The sequence below is a fragment of the Colossoma macropomum genome, unplaced genomic scaffold, assembly GCF_904425465.1.
Source record: "Colossoma macropomum unplaced genomic scaffold, Colossoma_macropomum, whole genome shotgun sequence".
NCBI lineage: Eukaryota > Metazoa > Chordata > Actinopteri > Characiformes > Serrasalmidae > Colossoma > Colossoma macropomum.
In genome coordinates this window covers 2,354,804-2,375,007 of record NW_023495267.1, presented here as the reverse complement: position 1 = coordinate 2,375,007, position 20,204 = coordinate 2,354,804, and the positions used below count along the sequence as shown (strand labels likewise).

Genomic DNA, 20,204 nt, shown 5'->3' with positions numbered 1-20,204 from the left:
CAGCGGCACAATAATGCTGCAAATGCAGTTCGGACAGAAATCCCCGAGTGCAGCACTTCTTAGAAGTAGTCATTTTCCATTAAGACCCATCTCAGAGTTGGTCGAGATTTAATTCTCTACGCAGGGAAATCCATAGTTATTGTAATTAATAATAATAATAATAATAATAATTACAACAGTAATAATAATAATAATAATAGTGATAACAGTAACAATAATAATAATAACAGTAATAATAATACATTTGCTATTTTTTTGTTTACAGAGTATTACAAGTATTGTAAGTAATACAAAAGTAATACTACAAATGTATTGACTATATTTTTTTAATGTTTATGCAAACAAAAAGTGCATATTGCTGCCAATTCTATTTGTGTTAATTTAAAGTTGATGAAACGAGTTTCAGTTTGTGTATCAGTATTTATTTATTTATTTTTTTAATTTATTTTACTTTTCAACACATTTGAACAATATCGCGATAATACCGATAATCGTGATAATTTTGGTCATGATAACAGTGATATGAAATTTTAATATCGTTTCATCTCTAATATACACTTGTTCTGGGGATAGCAGTACGGCATTAATGGATGGAGAACATAAAGTGGATTAAGAATATGAAAGGTTCTGCGGCAGGTTCATAAGCAGCTGGCTAAGGCTTGGCACTTAAGGCTTGGAGTTGCTTGGCACTCATTCAGCTAATTATCTCCTAATTCAAGTTTTAAAGCTACACTTCACCTGAAATATGTTGGCATTAATAACAATAAATGAAAGCGAGTGGGGACTGTCTCATTTGCATAAAGCTAATTGGCCAACACAAGTGTTCACTCATTATCGACAGCATTAGCATTTTTGGGTGAACTTTTTACTCACAAGAGCCCTGAACTCAGAATTAAAATTGAACTCATCCTCATTATCGGAGGATTTCTTTGGGTTGCAAAACATTCATAATTTCATCAAAGCTCTCAACTAGCGGTTCAGTATCTAAAAATTCTGGTGAAGCAAATAGACAAAAGTTTTGTAGAGCCTCTTTCATGAACAATAACAAAGTGGTCTTATATCTACAGGCCACTTTGTTATCAACAATAAATGAAAGTGAAACTCACTTGTATTAATGAAGACAGCATCCACGTAGAATTTGGTGCAGACGGAACCGAGGATGAAGCCACAGGCAGGTCCGAACACCATGGTGGAGAACAGTATACCTGCCATAGGACACAGACAGAAATGACACCGATTACAATAATAGATTTAAAAGGGAATTCAGGTCTGACACTAGAGGTGTTTTTGTTGTGTTATTCTGTAGCACATTATACTGCCCAGCCTCAAGAGTTTGACACAAAACAATTTTATTTTCATTTTTAGTTTTCATTTATCAGTGTTTTCTCACTAGAACACCCAGCAGGCCCTATGCAAATACATCATACAAACACTGGGAATCTCTGTGGTGCCAACCAATCCTGACTAGCCACTTATTTACAGGCTAGTAAATACAATCAAGCAAGCATTAGTGTAACTTATGCATTGGTTGTTGATCAAAATCATAAAGAAAACGGTGCTTCAAACTGAGATAAGGTAACAGGCCAGCTATCTTGCTAACTTTAGCTTTGACTTTGTTGTTATCTGATGCTTATTTCTGTCATTTGAGTGAATGATTTTACTACAATTTATATAACAAAGGCAGATTTCATTTATACCATCATTTAATAACTAATAAACCAAAATAAGGCTCTAGTGTGACATGAGCTGACGCGCATACAGACTAAAACAGCACCACTTTTTGGTCCCTCCACCTCATTAAGAAAGCAACAGTTTCATGCTACCACTGAACCTCTGCTGCCATCTCCTGTTCTCAAATAAACTACACTTCAGTCTCACAGCATCAAAGCACACAGATATTTCATCTCATTTAACCATTTAATCAATTCAAACACTGATAAAGTAACAAATACGAAATAAAAAACACAAATATGCGAATGATCTAAAGTACTAAAAATTAAGTATCGGATATTTAATATTGAAGAGGGTAAGCAAAGGAGACCATTTGAGGGGACTTTTGATTTCTGTTTCAACCACCAGGTGGCACATTCTAACCAATGAAGAGCTGGGAGCAGAACAAGAGCGGACAACTAGTTTCCATCAAAAATGCAGAAGAAAGAATATATACATACATACATACAGAGAAAAACCACACTTATTTTACACTTGTTTTTAAGATGGCATACGCAGACTGGATTGCACATTCTAAGAGATACCAGTGAAGCAAACACAAAAGCCACAGTTTCTCGCCCTCCCCCTGCTTCCGTCCATCCTAGACCACTGACACCGGACCAAAAAAAAAAAAATTAAAAAAATAAATAAATAAATAAACCGCATGTTCATTATCCTTTTTATTTTAAAGCACACACTCCCCCTACATCTGTTCCCTCACATCTTCATTATTCTGACAAGAAATAAGCAAACAAACCCACCACCACCCTGTTATTTTAAACATTTTAATGCTAACAGCAGTATTTCCCTGCCTCCCTGAATCAACCAAAAAGAAACAGAAAGCCTTTACTATACTATAATCATTTACACAGAAGAAGAAAAAAAATGGTGGATTTACTAAATATAGGACTCGAGCAGCGCAACCAAAACCAGCTGTCCCTGAACTGGCAGCCATCACATCAGAAGCGACAGACATCTGGGGCACAAATCCTCGCTAATATGCTATCAAAAACGGAGACAGTGGGTCAGCGCTGGATGCCACCCGGGAGATTACACGAGTCCCATTGAGCCCGTCCATATCTGGGCGCTCGTTACTCTCCCTCAAACTTTCCATTAAATCACAGAGTGATTCATCAGGCCTGAACGTTGTTTTGAAGTACATGAGTTCATGTGGAGTGGGCTTCGGCCTGTAAGTGCACCCTATTTTAGACAAAGGGTTTAGAAGAGGAGGATTCAGAAATGCACTGCATGCAGTTCATAATGAGACTGGATGGGCTATTATGTGTTATGGGAATACCTGCAAACATTAAGCAGACCTTTCTAAACACTGTCACTCGTATGGAAGAGATTTTAACTTTATGAACAGAATAACCACAATAGGCATTCTCATATAAAGTTACTGAATGGCCTGCTTTGGCTGGCAGACAAGCCAGTCAATGCTTTGTAGTATAGTTGGCTAATAACCATGTAATGTGGACCCAGATAAAAAAAAAGTTGCCTTAAGCTTTTTGTATAACTGCTGTTTTGCTACATTCAACATATCGCTGTTGTCGGAAGAAAACCTTGTATCTCCAAAATGGTAACTTTACAGGAAAAGGAAAATACCTAGTTTACTTTTAACGTAAGTCAATGGAACCAGACGTTTTACCAAGTAATTTTAGGCCGTTTCTTTTAGTCCATTCATCATGAAATTTACATGCAAAGGGCGACAGGTATTTTTTGCAAATTATGTCAAAAACTGGAAAACGTTAAAAAAATGGAGATACAAGGTTTTCTTCCAGCAACAGCGATATGCTATATAATTATTTAAATACAATTAATTACACAGTTACACAATGAATTACCTTTACATTCTGTACAAACCAGGGATGCTCGATTGAAAGAACAGACAGATTCAAGATCGCACTACCATTTATTTTGGTGCCAAAAATTATGAAAATATGCTTAGCTGTGTGGCTAAGCACTGCTGCACATTACTGCATATGTGCCAGACAATTCAGAGTGCATGCCTGAAACATACAGTGACCAGGATGAATTTGAGATGCTGTGACAGTTGGCTGCGATTTGCGGCAGCAGTCACCTAAACGTAGTGAATTCATTCAGACAAGCCAACTTAGAGAGGCATTTTACACAAGAGTTGATCAATAAATCACACTCATGAAAGCTGGCACATGAGAACGTATCCTATACACATAAAATCCATATACACACCAAAACTCTTACTAAAACATAGTCTGTATAATTAACCACAACTCTTTGCTGCCTCTGTCAATATTCATTCATTGCATCTCAACTAATGAATTTAGAAAACTGAAGGTGCTTTTTGAGACAAATACTGACAGAGGGTCACAGTTGGAAAGTGAGCTCTTAGAGTTAAACCTTAGAAAGCCTGAGTTACTGTTTTTTTTTTTGCTAGAATATTTTTTTTTTGCTAGACTATATATTTTTGCAATACATTTGACATGTATTACATAATCAGACTAATGTAATTCAATAATGAACATTTTACATTCTGACAGGTTCATGTCTGCACTACTGTTTGTTCTAATTTCAAAAACACGGCAAAAACATTTATTTTCTTTCTGCAAAACAAGACTGTATATACAACAGTAACATTTCATCAGATTCAAATCATTGTGAAATGTCTCCTTTTCTACTTACAAACCCAAATATGGTATTAAATAAAAGTTTTGAATCTGCATGTTTGATAAATTCCCCACAGGTTTCAAGTTTAGACACAATTATTATATAAACAACATGCTGTGTAAATGTGCAGTGTAGTGTAAATGTACCTTCAAAGGTACAACAGTGGTTTTAAGGCCCAATTGTGTACCTTAAATAGGTTTTTCCCAGAAGAAAGGTACATATTTGTATCTTTACATAACTTAATGTTAAAAAACGGAACAATAAAATGAATATATGCTCCCTGACACTACCACGCCAGTGATAAGAGGGGTACCACTCTCGTGATGGTTTAGTATCTTTTTTATATAAGAGAATGCATTGAGTCACTTACCCTCTCAATAACAGTACTACAAGGTATTCATATCCCAGTAGATTTTAGATTCTTTAACTAGGCCACACACACACACACACACACACATACACACACACACACACACACACACACTATGAAAATTATGTCACTGATACCAATACAGAAGGTGAGGAGAGAAAAAATTCTGATAACTGATAATGGGCCACATTTACCACTATTTAAAAAATGTAAACTGGTTTATCTGAATTTCGGAGGCACTAAAATGAAGATCACAGAGGGCGTTTTAATCAACTTTCAAAGATGAAATTCTCCCCTGAATATCTGGAACCTCCAGCTGCTAAAAGAGAAGCAGTTTGGGAAATCACTATGAAGTAAATAAAATGAAACCTACCAAAACATCAGTGAATTAACAACTTGGCCAATTTCATACATTATTAAAGGCATCTCCTACATTTCATATTTTTTGTATGGGAAGAGGTAACACTTAGCCCATAGTGAAAGTGAAAAAAACAAAAAAGAAAACAGATAAACTAGTGAAAATGGATGAAATTCAAAGAAATGAGTAGAATTAGTAACACGAGAAGAGAAGCAAATCATCTTGTCTCCATTTTCAAAGTTATTTCCAATTACATTAGTAACATAAGATTACATTAGTAAATCATGCAGGTTGATCATTTTTATCTTCTCCCCTATTTTGTGTCTCAACAATGTCTCAAACACTTTAAAAGGCATGTTCATGAAGGCCGGGGTGCTAAAACCTGCAGCTTAGTGACAACCATCAGTGCACATGCAAAAGGCTTCTGTGCACACAATGATAAAACAGAAGCAAGTGCTTTTGCACACTCAAAATACATTAGCACCATCTCAAACGTTCAGTAAATCTTGTGGCCGATAATGGTCTAAAATTAAACAAACTCCAGTAGTTTAGTTACACAATGCTTTACTGACTGATGTGACTGTCAGTTTTCAAATATGATGAATGTCTTTTCAGTTGTCAAATTCAGTTCAGTTTTAATAAACAGCAGGAACTCAGAGTTATGAATAATATAAATAGTGCAGCATTGTGGTAGACCTAGTGGTTTTGTTGGCTTCTGTTAATTCTCTTTTTTCCTTCGGTTATCTTTACATGAAGTATTTGTGTTAGAACATGTTATCCTAATACTAAAGGTTATGTTTCAATGCATTATACAGGTTAGCCATTTCAACCATAATTGTGTTTTGAGTTCAAGTTTATTAATTCAGTCTGCATTACCGTAGTAAAAGTGAGTAGCTTATGACAGTCAATTAAGTAATACATACTAATATAAGATCTTTAAAACCCTTAGAAGTGAGAGCATTCTATCACATTACAAGTATGTTATTATACACTTATTATTGTACATTATACAGAAACAATATGAAGCATCTTCAAAGCAATATCAGTGCTCTCTCCACTGACCAAAGCATGTACCTCATATTATGCTTGCACAGGGTGGGGGGGGGGTCACCTTCCAGCCCCCTCTTCCCTGGCCCTCTGAGAGCCTGACCCCATAATAGCTCTGTGTGTGAAACAGTCGGCCCAGCACATGCTGTTTTGTCGCCTGCAGCAGCCAGTTAACTTCTGGAAAAAGTGAGTCAGTTTCACCACTTGCTAAATTACAATGCCTAACATCAAAGAGGGGCATATAAACTCTGTGTGTGTGCGTTCGTGCACAGTTGTGTTGACAATGGAGGTCTGCTTCCAGACCTTAAAGCCCACTAAAGAGGTGGGGTAAGCTTGCACACGCACACACACGCACACACACACACGCGCGCGCGCGTACACACACGTGTACAAACATACACACACACGCGCGTACACACGTGTACAAACACACACACACACACACACACACACACACACACACACACACACACGCGCGTACACACACACACACACACACCAGCCACAACCACATATGTGGTCGTCTTGTGCATAGCAGCTTTACATTTCCTCTCAAGCGAACTGCATCATGGTTCTTTGTACTGGGAAGAATAACACGTTGTCTTAGATCACTGATTTAAAGATTCAGTAACATTTGATCAGATTCAATATTCAATATACAGAATAGGACTGTAACTATAGTTACATTTCATGATTTATTTTCAAATATTCTATCAAATGTTACCTTAATATTCAAATATTTTAAAGAACAGGAAAAACTCAGGACATGTTTCTTTATGACTGAAAGGAAAAAAAAAAACTGTAGTTGCTTTTATTATTATTATTCAAACATGAAAACTCATAGGCAGTGTTAAGAGTTTAACAACTATGCCAATAGAAGCAATTTCCAAAAATGGTGCAGGACAGCAGAGGAAAATATACTTTTTTAGATGGAACTGGCTCCTAATTGACTCACTGACATTAAGCAGGCTGAAAGTTCTCCACAAAGAGGTGCCACTAACAGGCAAACTGATTTTGATTCTTCAAAAGAGTAGTGCTTCACATCAATGACACGGTGTCCTTGTTAACAATCATCTTTAAAATGGAGAATACCTGGTCAACCCTTGTCTGTCTTACCTTCAGCCCCTCCAAACTGCTTTATACTAAAGCACAGGCTAATTCAGTCAAAAACTAACATGAGACTCAGGGTCAACTTTACACATGTACAACTGTAAACGTTAGGGAATGACGCTGAAGACGTTTATTCCATGATGCTGTGGTTACATGTCTGCATCTGGCTTACAAGCCTAATAAACTGGCAGCTCAGTGCTTTCTTTATTTCTTTATTTCTTAATTTACAGCGAATCTCAGACTTAAAAAAGATTTGCAGTGGTCTCCATTCAGAATGTAAACAGTACCTAAAGAAATGAATGGAGTGGTCTTTTTTGTTCCATGTAGAAAGCTTAATTCTTATTATAGAACAATATCTTCCACTAAGGCAGCGTGCTAAGCCGCATTGCTACATAGACGAGTGTTAACGTTTGATGCTAGTTTAGTTGCATGTATGCTAAGATGTTAGCTGTATGTTTACTGTGTACACTGTTGTGATACGCACACTACTGTTTCGCTGCACTGGCATATGATGATTTGATATGGATATAATGTGCATACAATATTCTGAGCTGGAAACCGAGTGCTCCTGGCGACAAACTAGCATTTGGCTTGATTTGTCTCCCCATAGAAAGTGTGCGGGATCATAAAAGTGGTAGTAGTTCATAGTGCTTTTTAGTGTTGCTTAGAGTACTGTATATATGAATAAAACTCAACGCTTTTCCATATGAAGCTTCTGTTTTTGGCAGTGCAGGTCAAATGAGGACTGGTCAGCAGGGACAGCTACTCCTGAATGATTATACATCTTGACAGAAGTGTCACAGCACATTTTAAACATACTGTTAACCTGCTTTCTGCTCGTGTTGACCTTCTTACCCACCATATTCTCATATCCTGTCACAGCAAATAGAACACCATCCATAAACAGGCTGAGTACTGACAACTTAACCAGCCAGCAGCTCAGAGCGGCCAGGTAAAACTGCATCAGGACACCATTTAGAGCAGTGGTCAGCACCTTCTGTCTGCAAAATAAACCTCAACCAATAAGCCTCCACCCAGAGATTTCACAAGAAACAGCTGCAGAATTTCCGTCCTGAGCATGCGTATGTGTCTGTATGTGTGTGTACGTGCTAGTGCTACACAGTGAACGGCAGGCGGTGTGTTTTGAAGGTTTCCTCAGAGACCGTGTGTTTGAGTGTGTGAGCGTGTGTGTATATTGACGGCTCTTAGCAACACGGCCACTACGGCTGTCCTCACAGGAAACCTCAAAAAGGAAACAAAAGATCGCACAGCTACCTTTCAGAGAACAGCGACAGTTAGGCCACAGACACAGCCTTCCAGAGAGAAGAATTCACACACAGCTCAGAGCTGAGAAAGAATGAAGTCATTTGAAGTCATGTGCAAAAGTTTTGGCACCCCACGGTCTTAGAGAAAATACATTACACACGTTTCATTTTTTCCAATTTTAAATTCAACAAATAAATAGAAATTATGCTATAGAATTTGCTGAAAAATATCACATGAGTTTGTTCTCATTAGTGGATGAGTCAACAAAAAATATAAATTGACCAGGGTGTTCAAACTTCTGCACATGACTGTCCTTGTTCTAAATTAGGATAAAAATGATAGGGACTTTCTCAAAACTCCACATACTGAAATGATAAATATTCGCACCTTGTATCTATGTAACTGCTTGGTTTCAGTCATCTTTAACAGATGCTATCTGCTTGTTTCAGTAGTTCAGTGTGTTGAAATGAAGGAAACTTTCAGTGGTTTTAAGATCTGGGTCCGTTTTCACAAAGCTTCTCAGACTAGGAGTGCTGATCAAGGACATGTTCCTGTTAGTAACGTCATCGTAAATGAGAGGAATCTGATCTTAGATCAGCACTCCTACTGTAAGCGGCTTGATAAACATGGGATCTGGTTCGTTCAATGTAGATGCAAACCTGACACTAACCAAAGCAGCGACAGCACTGAAAAGTCACCTCATGTTCATGAACACAGTAAGCTGTACTTGATTACTTGCTCACACACATTGCCACACCTAGCTTTTCTCCAAGTCTGCAGAACATCTTGCTGTATTTCTCAGTTTCAACCACAAGGAAAGGCGTGTAGACATGGCCTGAGGTTTGTGGCAACAGACGCAACATTTGCTCTGAACATCACTTTTCAAATGTTTGATCCATTCGGGGAAAACAAATTTACACAGAAAGTTTCTGACTACTAAAAATGGTGGTTTTCTGCATACGCAGGTTTTATAACTTTTTTTTAGTTATATGTGGAGCATGGTCATATTCTCCTCTCTCTCTTGTCAGCAGTTGTATGCACCGTGCACAGAGCTCTTTTCACAAGCAGCCCAAACCCACCACTCTCTCTTTGCATAGGAGACACAGGTAGTTGCTCTGATAAACTCAAAATGCCTAGAGTCTTCTAAGATTTTGAATAACATAGTAAAAGCTGTTTAGATCTCGCCATTTTTCCTTGCACAAACTGCAAATATGAAAGACACTGTACTAAAGCCATACCACACGCATTGCGATGTCAGCACTCAAACCTTTCATCTGTTTAAACCACTTTTGAGGCCTCCTCACAAGAAAGAAACACAATTTGGGCGTATTTTTAAAGGCTTCATGTTCCTCAAAAGAATTACAACAACTGTTTTATGTTGCAAAACCTTTGCAGATTTTTTCTTATTTAATTGAGAAGTGAAACAGAAATATTGCTTTAAAAAAACAAACAAACAAAAAAAAAGGTGTCCCCAACTTTTGATTGCCAGTGCGTAACCTACAGAAGCAAATGATGATGCAGAGTCTTTTTCATTGTGACTAACACTGCTAAACCCCCGCTGTAACGGAAAGTTACCTCAGGTTACAGCATTTTTTTTTTTTAAAAACTTCCCCCAAAAGCAGTTTTCATCAAAGAAATTTACAATTGGAAAATGGTGAAGCACAATCATTCTAACTATCCATCCTTACAAGTGGAATGAGTGTCTTCTTTAAGATGCTGTCATACTAGACATTTTTCAATTATTTTGACCAAAGCTGGTCTGGAAGATTATCGACGAAAAAATCCTCCATTTTGGTGCAGTTAGCACCAAATGTGCTATCTAAATCGCCTAACGACACAAAAGTGAACATGTATATATGTATATATTAGATAATTATATCCTCGCCACAGCGATGCTACACACTGTTCTGCAGAAAAGCAGCATATGCAACTGGCTGATGGCAGTGGGGTGACTTGAGCACTGCCGCAGTTGGCCAAGGAGCCAACACTGCAGTTAGCAAGCTAACTCACCTTTCAGCTCTATGTATGGTTTTGTGTACAGAAAAAACACACAAAAAAAATGTATATTTGATAATTCTACTCAACACACCTGCACACCGATCTAAAGCAAAGTCTATGCAACTGGAGCAGTTGGTGACAGTGGTTAGCCACGGAGCTAACATCGCAGTAAGGAAGCTAAACAGTAAAACACAACAGTAACAGAAATAACATAGAAATGTTTAAAGGTTTGTGCTGTGTAGACAACCAAAGCAGTAGCACTAATAGTAGTGCAAATGTGTGTGTCAAAGTTCACCAAAGCAAAGTTCTGCACACAGAACTGATATACTCTGAAAACCTGTGACTGACATTGCTCATCACAGTGTATTTTAGTGAAATGAATAATTTCGCTTGTGAAACTTCCTGGAAAGCGGATATTTTTGAAAGCCTGCTTTCTCCGCGGTTTGCACAAAAATACTATTTAACAATACAGAAAACTGATGGTGAATGTTTATTGCTGTTAGACGACTGGTGAATATGCTTTATGGCCCTGCATGTCGGACATGGCCGATAACCAGAATGTTCCTGTGTGCTAAGTAAGATCAGGTTGGATTACTTGTTGTTGCTGACCACATAAAATAATTCATTTATCTTTGCTTTATTACTAGAGGAGAAATCATTTATATAGAAGTGCAAAGTTCTCGTAGAGTCAAACTGCTTCCATATTGTACTTGGACTGCCATGTAAGACTGTTCATGTACTTTTCAAAGTGAGTAAAATGCAAAAGGCATCATGCGGCATTGTTGATCTTGATATAAGTATGATTTAGAAGATAGGGCAGGTGTTATTTGAAAGTACATTGTGCAAAAAGGGGATTAATCCTTGTGATCATCGTTAGTTGCAGCCTTAGTCCAAAGATCTGACCGGTCTGAAAGACTGGTACTTTCTATGGGAGTAGGGTATCATACGATGTGGATACAAACCTGCAGGCAATACATATTTTGCTGTAATGAAGCCAGCAGATATTCTGTGGAATTTCTGCAAACATTTCTGGCCGCCAAAGCAGAGTACTACATTTCATAGCTGAAAGCTTACTAATAGTGCTTCCACTGCACTCTTGCAAGCGTCCCTGTCCACATCACTCACCCACCAAGACTTCAATTTCCCTATTCGAGGAAGAGCAGGTTTGAAGGTCAGTGCTAAGAAGCATGACAAGCCTGAAACTATTTTCAGTCCTTCATTAAAATAGTGAACCAACTACCACAAGCTTTAACCGGATGATGCTATAATTGTAAGTACAGAAGACCTATATGAAGCGGTTACCTTTAACTGCTTCAAAGATAAAGAAGGGCTTCTTAAATTAGAGCTAAAGGCCATAAAACACTGCAGTACTGATCCTCATGATCAGACTTTTCCATTTGATCATCATGTAGGTAATTAAATTTACTATGCTGAGCAAATGCTACGTTTAGCATTTTTTACTTTATGGCTTCGAACTCTCCATTAAAACAAAGAACAGACATTAAATCAGAAGCACTGCTTAAGGTTAATGCTCTTTTTTAGGACAATCTCATTATAGTACTGGTGTAAAGCAAACTCATTTCTTCCTGACTAATTCCCGTGGAGCAATTTAATATGAATATAACCTAATCTAGCATAGAAACATGCAGATCATAAGTTAAACTGAGGCCATATCTGCATGCAATTTGTATACAGTTCACTCTTGTATCCAGTTTGCTCATGTGATATCTATTAAACTTGAAGTTGCCATTGTGTATAGTGAAGACAAACGTGATTACTACATCCAGTCAATCTACTCAAGTGCCTGCTCAGTGTAAGCAGAGCTCCAGAACAGTTTCAGAATTCAGTTTCGGATCTGTTTTTCATATGCACTGGAAGTTAACTGACCTGCTGAAGTAACTGATTGGCTGCTTAGTGACATAGGCTACCTACCAGGCAGGTATCCAGGGCCAGAAACTGACTTTAAGATCTAGATTTGAAAAATTCTGTTCTAGAATATAGCAGAGAAGTTTAGACTACACAATTTCTGACATTTTTCACAGCTTTTTGTGAGAAAACACAGTTAAAGTAATGAGGTCCAATATACATTTAAAGCCTTTCAAGCTAGACTCAACATCAGCCTACATGACCCAGTCATGCTAAAATAAGAGGAAAACTATGCATTGCTGTAAAATACTTCCTAAAAAACTTGCATCTGCACGACAGACTAGGCAGGCAAGGATGTAGGCCATTTTAAAACTGCAGATTACCTTGGGACCCCCTGTAGAGACAGCCAGGGACCTTGTGCTTTGCTCTGCACATTAATAGATCACTGTTGCATGTAATGAAATCTCCAGGGCTATTCATTTACAACGAAGCTCCTCATCTGGCAATGCAGTTGAGCTACCTCACAATACTAAACGGCCCATTCAAACATGTTACATTTCCTAGTACACAAATCATTTCCAGTGGATCATCTTTTAAAGGGAAGTATACTAAAAGGGACATACATAACAGCTAACCAGTGTCAGCAAAAGAATCCATTGTATAACACATTGCATTTACATTTTAATATAACAACGTTTTAGTCAAGTGCAAATATCTGTAGTAATATCTGATACAGAATTACAAACGTAATTAGAAAGGACCAATCACTGTTTTTGGCAAAAGACTCTTTAAAAGTACAAGATTATTTATTTCCCCTAAATACTGTTTATTTAATTTATTTAATTTTAAGTCAAAACAGCCATCAGGTTCAAGCTATTACCTACAAGATTTATATATATATACGCACATTAAAAACACTTAAAAGACAGTCGGTAAACTACCAAAACTGTCACCATCAAAAAAACACTACTTAAACCTTTCATCTTTAAACCTCCACTCTTGCTTCAGATCTGAAAAACACCAGAAGTGTTTCTGTCCATCCTTCCACTGTGAAAAGACAAGAATGTGCAGCTGTCAAGGACAATGGACTGGCCACCCCAGAGCTCAGACTCAATTTAATGTGCTTGGGATTACTTCACTCACAGAAAATGCAACCAACTTCTAAGACTGAAGTTTGGAGGTATGGAAAAACATCCCAGCAGATTCCTTTGAAAAAGTTGAAGCTTCTGTGTAATTTTGAGTTGAATATATCTTTTCTGGTCTTTTCGGATGTTTGCTGTATTTTGACTTGAAAACTTGAAAAGATGTGCAGTTTCACTTGTACATTAGTTGTTATCAGCCACGTTCAGCATCACCTGTCACTGCTGAGGGGATTCCCTGTTCCCAGTAATCCCGAACAAGCTTACTAAGCACTTCAATATGACTAATCCTACCTGAGCCCACACACACACACACACACACACACACACACAAAATTACTAAAGTAGCTTTGAACACATGTCCCTTCACGACATTCTTACAAAATGCTAGTCTGTAGCGAAAAGCAGGTTGACTTCACGCACTGAAGCCGATTCATCGTTTGTGCTCGAACCTTTGCTTGTTTCCACATTGTATGTGAATGTCAGGAATTGGACACTGAGTAGTTTGTCATCAAAGGCAGTCAAATCTGCACTCATTTTTATGCAACTTTTATGAACAATCTGTATATCACAATGATTCTTTCCTACTTAAAATACCAGATATCAGAATTTGCCCACAATTCCCATTTCAGTGCATCCCTACATTATACCGCTGTTACACAAGTTTGTGTGGCATTTTGCCGGAATTGAGCTTAAAGAGTTTGAAATTGGACTTCTGGCTGAGCACACATGTGACACTGAACAGAGCACAAACCCTAGAGCATAAATCCATTGAGTATTTAAACAGCAGTCGCCTTCCATACACCCCAGTCAAAACGCTGTCCGGAGATAAACATCTAGATGACAGTCTGTCCTTGTGACGTCTGAGGACAAAGCACAAACAAAAAGCAAAGGCCTAAAATGGAGACAGAGGACGAGAGAGAGGAAGCAGAGTCTCTGAACAGGCTGCACTATGAATGCGCCGTAGAGCTAAGTGACAGAGAATTACATTCAAAATGACACTGAGGGGACCAGATGGGACATTTTGGCGACTGAGGAAAACGGGAATGCGCAGACGGGAGGATGGGTCAGGAACTCGTTAACGCATGACACAAAACGACACGACTGCTGTACTTTTAAAGCATCATGAACCATCAGCCTGTACATGCAGGCTAGGCTAGCAGAGATTGGCTTCCCCTGCTTACTCCTAACAGACTTAAGTTTTTCTGAAAGGGCACAAATTTGCACAATTTTCATATTTCTTACTCATGTGCTATTATGAAACTACTGACAACAACCAGGGTTGGGATATAATTTTACAAAGGCAGTATGCAAAATACAGTTGCTTTTTACATTTTAGGAGAATAATTTTGGAATACTAACCCACTGAACTTAAAAAATATATACCATCTTTAAAAGAAACACCATCTCCATTAACTATTTTAAATCAGTGCACAGGATGTAAACAAGTTTCTAAAGAAGAACAAAAAATAGCTTCTTTACAAAGACTGAAGTACCTGCTAAAGCCTGAGTAGATCGATAAACTAATGTGATAAGACAGTTTTTAATCTCAGCGTTACCAAGTCTTTTAAAACTACATAGCGAAAATAATGTTGAGAATTTTGTAAGATCATTTAAATAAGAGATTATTTTATTAAACATTAATAGAAGAACCAGTGAGGAACAATGTGAGAGATTTTTCCACTTGTGCCATACCATACCAATGCATTCTAAATGTATTCTGAATACATTACTTTTTATGTATTGTAATGGAATGCGTTACTGAATACATTTACAACAGTATATACAGTATTCAGCCATCGCTACTTTTTCAAAATATTTTGCCCAAACATGACAACTAAGTTCACATCAAATATCAGAATGGAGAAAAACCTAAGAGCTAAGTCACTGTTTCTCCAATAAGTCCTCAGTGAAAGCATCACTTTATTCCTAAATGCATTCCTGAAATGCAAAATGTAAATTCAGATTCTGTTCAATTTTTCTTGAAAAATTATTACATAGTAATACTAGAACGTTGCCTCTCTTCACAACAATTCAATCTAATTTCTTAATGACAGCATTTTTAAAGAAACAAGTATGAAAATTTGAGACAGTTATAGGAACTACACATCTACTTCTTTTTTTAAATGACCATTTAAAAACCTTGTGTGGTACTTCTGTTTTTGCAGGGCGTGGGAAAACATTTATTTCTTGGGACTGTCCTGCAAAATGCAGGATGGGCGTTCACCCTAGATATGGGCAGATGACCAGTACAACTGTGACCTTTATAACTCCAAATCTAGGGTCATATGCAGTCGTTCAAACGTTCGTCTTCACACTGCTGAAATGTTTCTTTCACAGTTTACACTTTGCTCTTTTTTAGCAAAATGAGAAAAAAAGTCATTGCTAATAGATGTACCAAAACAACTGCCTGCCAAAACATCACCCCATGAGTAGAAGGTGGGGTGGGTGGCTGCTACTAAGTTCAATGTTTTCCTAGCTTCTGATGTTCCTGAACACACCCCAAGCAGAAAATCTGAGAATGTTTTCACAGTTGTGTAAACCCATTTCATCCTGCGTTTATTAGGTGATCCTTTTAAGGTCAAAGGAAACATTCATGTTCCTCATGATTTATGATGGATAAGTGCTTAGGTCACAAAATGTGGTTGCTGCTTGTGAATTTGGTGTACTGTGTAACTGAGGCGCTGATGTTGTTGAACACAGCCCTTAGTAGTATGATATGTGAAAACCGTTTTGCTTGAAAGGGCTGGGACAATAACGGCCATGAACGACCATGTCATTTACACATATAGCAGTGAATTATATGAGTGAATATCACATGTGAGTGATAGAACACAGGAAAAACACCATCAGAATTAGGTAAAAAAAAATAAATAAATAAATAAAAATAAAAATCTGAAATGGAAAAGACAGTAATAAAAGATAGTTCTGCTATCAAATATTGAAGCTGCACAGCTGAGCAAAGAGGGGACAGAGTAAATAAGGATTTCCCTTAAGCACAGACGTACACAAGCACACGCACACACTTTTCTGTCCGAGCTGTTAAAATCTGTTTGGTTTTGCAGAGTGTGGGAGGGATTTGCGTTTCTTCAAAATCTCCCTCTCTGAGCTTCTCGCAGTCTGACATCTGGAACATGTAGCATAAAAAGGTGTAAAGGCGAGAGCAATCTTTGTCGCTTATCTTTCGTTATATAATTCAAAACCTGCATTCCGATTTTCACGGGAAATGTGCTACTATTTTAGGCATCACAAGCTGTTCGATGCTCAATAATTTGTAAGCCAGTCATGTATTAATAAAAAGGTAAATGGGTTTGTGTGGTGACCTCATGACTTGCCACATACAGTAACAGTCAACAAAAAACCTCTCAAAGCCTTCAAAGCATGTTACTAAATGCTACAGCACCATTACCAACAGCACATCAGCAGTGTCTGTTTGTAAAAACGTAAAACATTACAGTGAATATCAGTGCTTTACATATTTTCATGGAAAACAATAAATCCTCAATTATTCAATAGATTATCAGCCTCCTGTTATATCGGTTTTGGCCCAATAGAGGGTGAGTTTAAACGTGAATTCCACTGATCACAAAAGTTGTTCATAATATATTGGGAAAGATGTACAGTTGTACAGTTGTAAACATTCCATCAAATAGCATCTTTTGTTGATTTTCAAAGTAAAATTTCTTTTAAGGGTACTTAAATACTGTATTTTTCTGCAAATTTTAGTGCACAATTTCAACTTATTTGTCGAGTCTAACATATTGGAATAATAATAAAATAAAAAATAAAACATAATATATAAAATGTGCCATAACTTTTAGACAGGCCACATTTTATGTCCCTCCTCTCCCCCCAGTATATTAAATTCAGCAAATAAACATTAATTGAACAGTAAAATTAAAGTGTGTTCTTTTGTGAAGGAATAGATTTTAACTTTAAAATCAACAAAACATGTAATTTGACTAGGGCACTGAAACTTTTGCATGCGGCTGTAAACAGAGTCATTCAGAGTGATGAGAGATTTGATGTGAAATGCTTCATTCTAGAGAAACTTCAGACAGAATTGTTCACAGTGTGAACGCGTGACAGGAACCAGATGTCAAAAAGTCTAATGCCGCTTAAAGCTCCCTCACAGAAAGTTACTAAAAGAAATGTTTATGAATGCACTGCTTGATGCCTGAGACATTGTTTTAAAATTGCAATTATACCGTTTTGACAAACTTCTGGACTACAGTGTATTCCGTGAAATCAAATCGTGGTGGAGATGTACACGCAGGGCAGTGTAATGCAATGGCAAAACAGTCCCCGAACAACACGTATTCTTTCAAATTGCCACTATTTTACCATCATTAGCATTACATATGAATACTCAGATAACACATGTAGGTTAACTGGACATTTTGCTGTTGCTGTGTCACTGTAATCACTACCAATGTGACAAAATCAGAGTCAGTAACTTCACAAATCACATTTAAACCACTCTGAAATACTTCATTTACAAATCAAAGAAGGAATTCTGCAGAAATTTTCAAAAATGGGTGGCATTACCCTTATAGTCAGAGAGAGTCTCAATTCCATCAACCATCTCACAAACTCTTTAGGCACATCTCACTTATACAAACCAATATACATTTACTACAGCAAACTGTGGAAGTCTGTCATGCAATAACAACTCTGGAGCGAATTCTATAAAAAAAAAAAAAAAAAAACATCAAAAACAAGTCAGGTTAGTCTGCAGCAAAATAACTAATTACAGACTGGTGTAAGATGACGCACTTATCTGCTCCAGTGTCTATGATTTGTGAATGAGCTCCCAACCACAGCATGGTATTATGTACACAACAACCCATTTGCAGAGCCTTATAGGGTACAATTAAAGGTATCAGATAATTTTGAAACCACTACCCAGCCACAGCAATGCAGAACAAAACAACTTAGAAAATATCTAAAAATAGCATTACTGTCAATGCAATCTCTCATTATGTCCTGCAACATCACAAGTAAATAAAGCTATAAATAAAGCTGCAACAACGAACTGATAAGATCAACTGGCAACTGTCAAAAAGTTGACGATGAATCTTGATACTGATTAGATGACGTTCACTTCCTGAATAATATTACGTTACTTAACTAAAAGAAAATACACAGTGGAGGGCAAAGCGGAGCAGTGCACAACCCCTAAAGTCACAAATATGGAAACACTTCACTGTAACATCATCTATAAGGACTACTGTAAATTCCTGTAAAACAGCAAAGACAGCAAAGCTCAGCATGGTAAGCAAGTTAACTAAAAGCCCTTTAGACTAGACGCTGCTACTCGGTGTATGTAGTCTTCTGGTGCACATATCCACATTAAACATTTTCTGAATCGTGAAACGGTCTATGCTTTCAAAGTCTTTTAACTATTTATTTTATCTGGGTGGTAGAACTTCATCTCCATCCTCTCCACACTAGAAGAGCATTAGCAGGGGAAGAAACAAAAAAGAAAGTCTATCAGATAAGCAAAATTGTCAGTTGAGCTGATTAAAGGGGTAATTATAACGACATCCACATGTACAAAGCACTTTATATTCACATACAGCCACATAATGTCATCAAAGCATTTCTTTACACACAATATCATCAACCTTTCATGCAAATAGAGCGTGATCATATGGCCACGTGTGATGCAAACACCAATGTTCATAGAAATTACAGTTTTATGTAAAAGCTGTAAAATAATTCAATGAATTAATTAAATGAAGCTATTCTGTTACCAGCATTATGTTTTGAAATGTTTGCATGTTATTGTTTTTCCTATGTATTTTGGGCTTCACACAAAAGAAGCATTTCAGGTCATTGAACACTGAGCTTTTGGAAAAGGCTCTCCAGAGTGGAGATTTTTGAAACTCCATTTTCCATGTTTTTGTTTCGACAGGTGAACGCGTCTTTTTGTTGTTTTGAAACCGCTGACATCATACTGTTCTGCTGTGCAGAGATTCACGGTAGTGCACATCTGAAATGGCTGATGATCGGGCAAGATAGTGGTCAGTAATATCATGTTTGTTCATGATGTTATGGAGCTCAGAGAATGCAATTCAGCTTTGTTTTAACATTACAGAAAAAAATGATTTGAATAGAAATACAAAGTTCTTGTAGAATCAGCCTACCTCCACAAAAACACTTGGCCTGTCATGTAAGAATTATTACTTATATAAGTTACATCCGGTTCTGCATCTTTCACACTGATTGAAACAATCTTTTTTTTTTATTAACAGTATTTTTGGCTATTTTGCAAATATAATTTATAACGCAGGGCTTTTCTTTTGAAAAAGTGTAGAACAAAAGGAGGAATCATGCTTTTATTTTTCATATTTTTAATAAAACATTGTGTATAATGTCAAATATTTAATGTTCTTGCCAAACTAATATTAGCACTTTTCCTTTTTCCAGCTAATCGAAAACACAATGGCCTGATCATAAGTTGAAGCCCTTGTTATATCACCTATTAGCCACATCAAGGCCTTAACGAGCTAATAAAACCAGCCTATAGAGGCAAAGATGTTCTCTGGCTGGAAACTGATTCCAACTCTGGTATAAAGTGCTTCGGGTGAGTGTCTTTTTAGAGCACTTGTGGGGGTTATCGGTGATCGCTGGTTAATTAACTCCCTTTCATAAGGCTGTCACTGTCGTCACTCTCCTCCGTACTGACCTA

The 20,204-nt window shown here is 37.3% G+C and overlaps 1 protein-coding gene across 1 annotated transcript in view; it reads right to left on the bottom strand.

Moving 5' to 3' along the window:
* Nucleotides 1–20,204, bottom strand: part of slco3a1 (solute carrier organic anion transporter family, member 3A1) — a 71,630-nt gene that overhangs the window by 14,693 nt on the left and 36,733 nt on the right. The window contains exon 3 of the mRNA XM_036561670.1: nucleotides 1,107–1,205. Coding sequence (XP_036417563.1) covers nucleotides 1,107–1,205 — 99 coding nt within the window. The remainder of the gene's footprint in view (nucleotides 1–1,106; nucleotides 1,206–20,204) is intronic.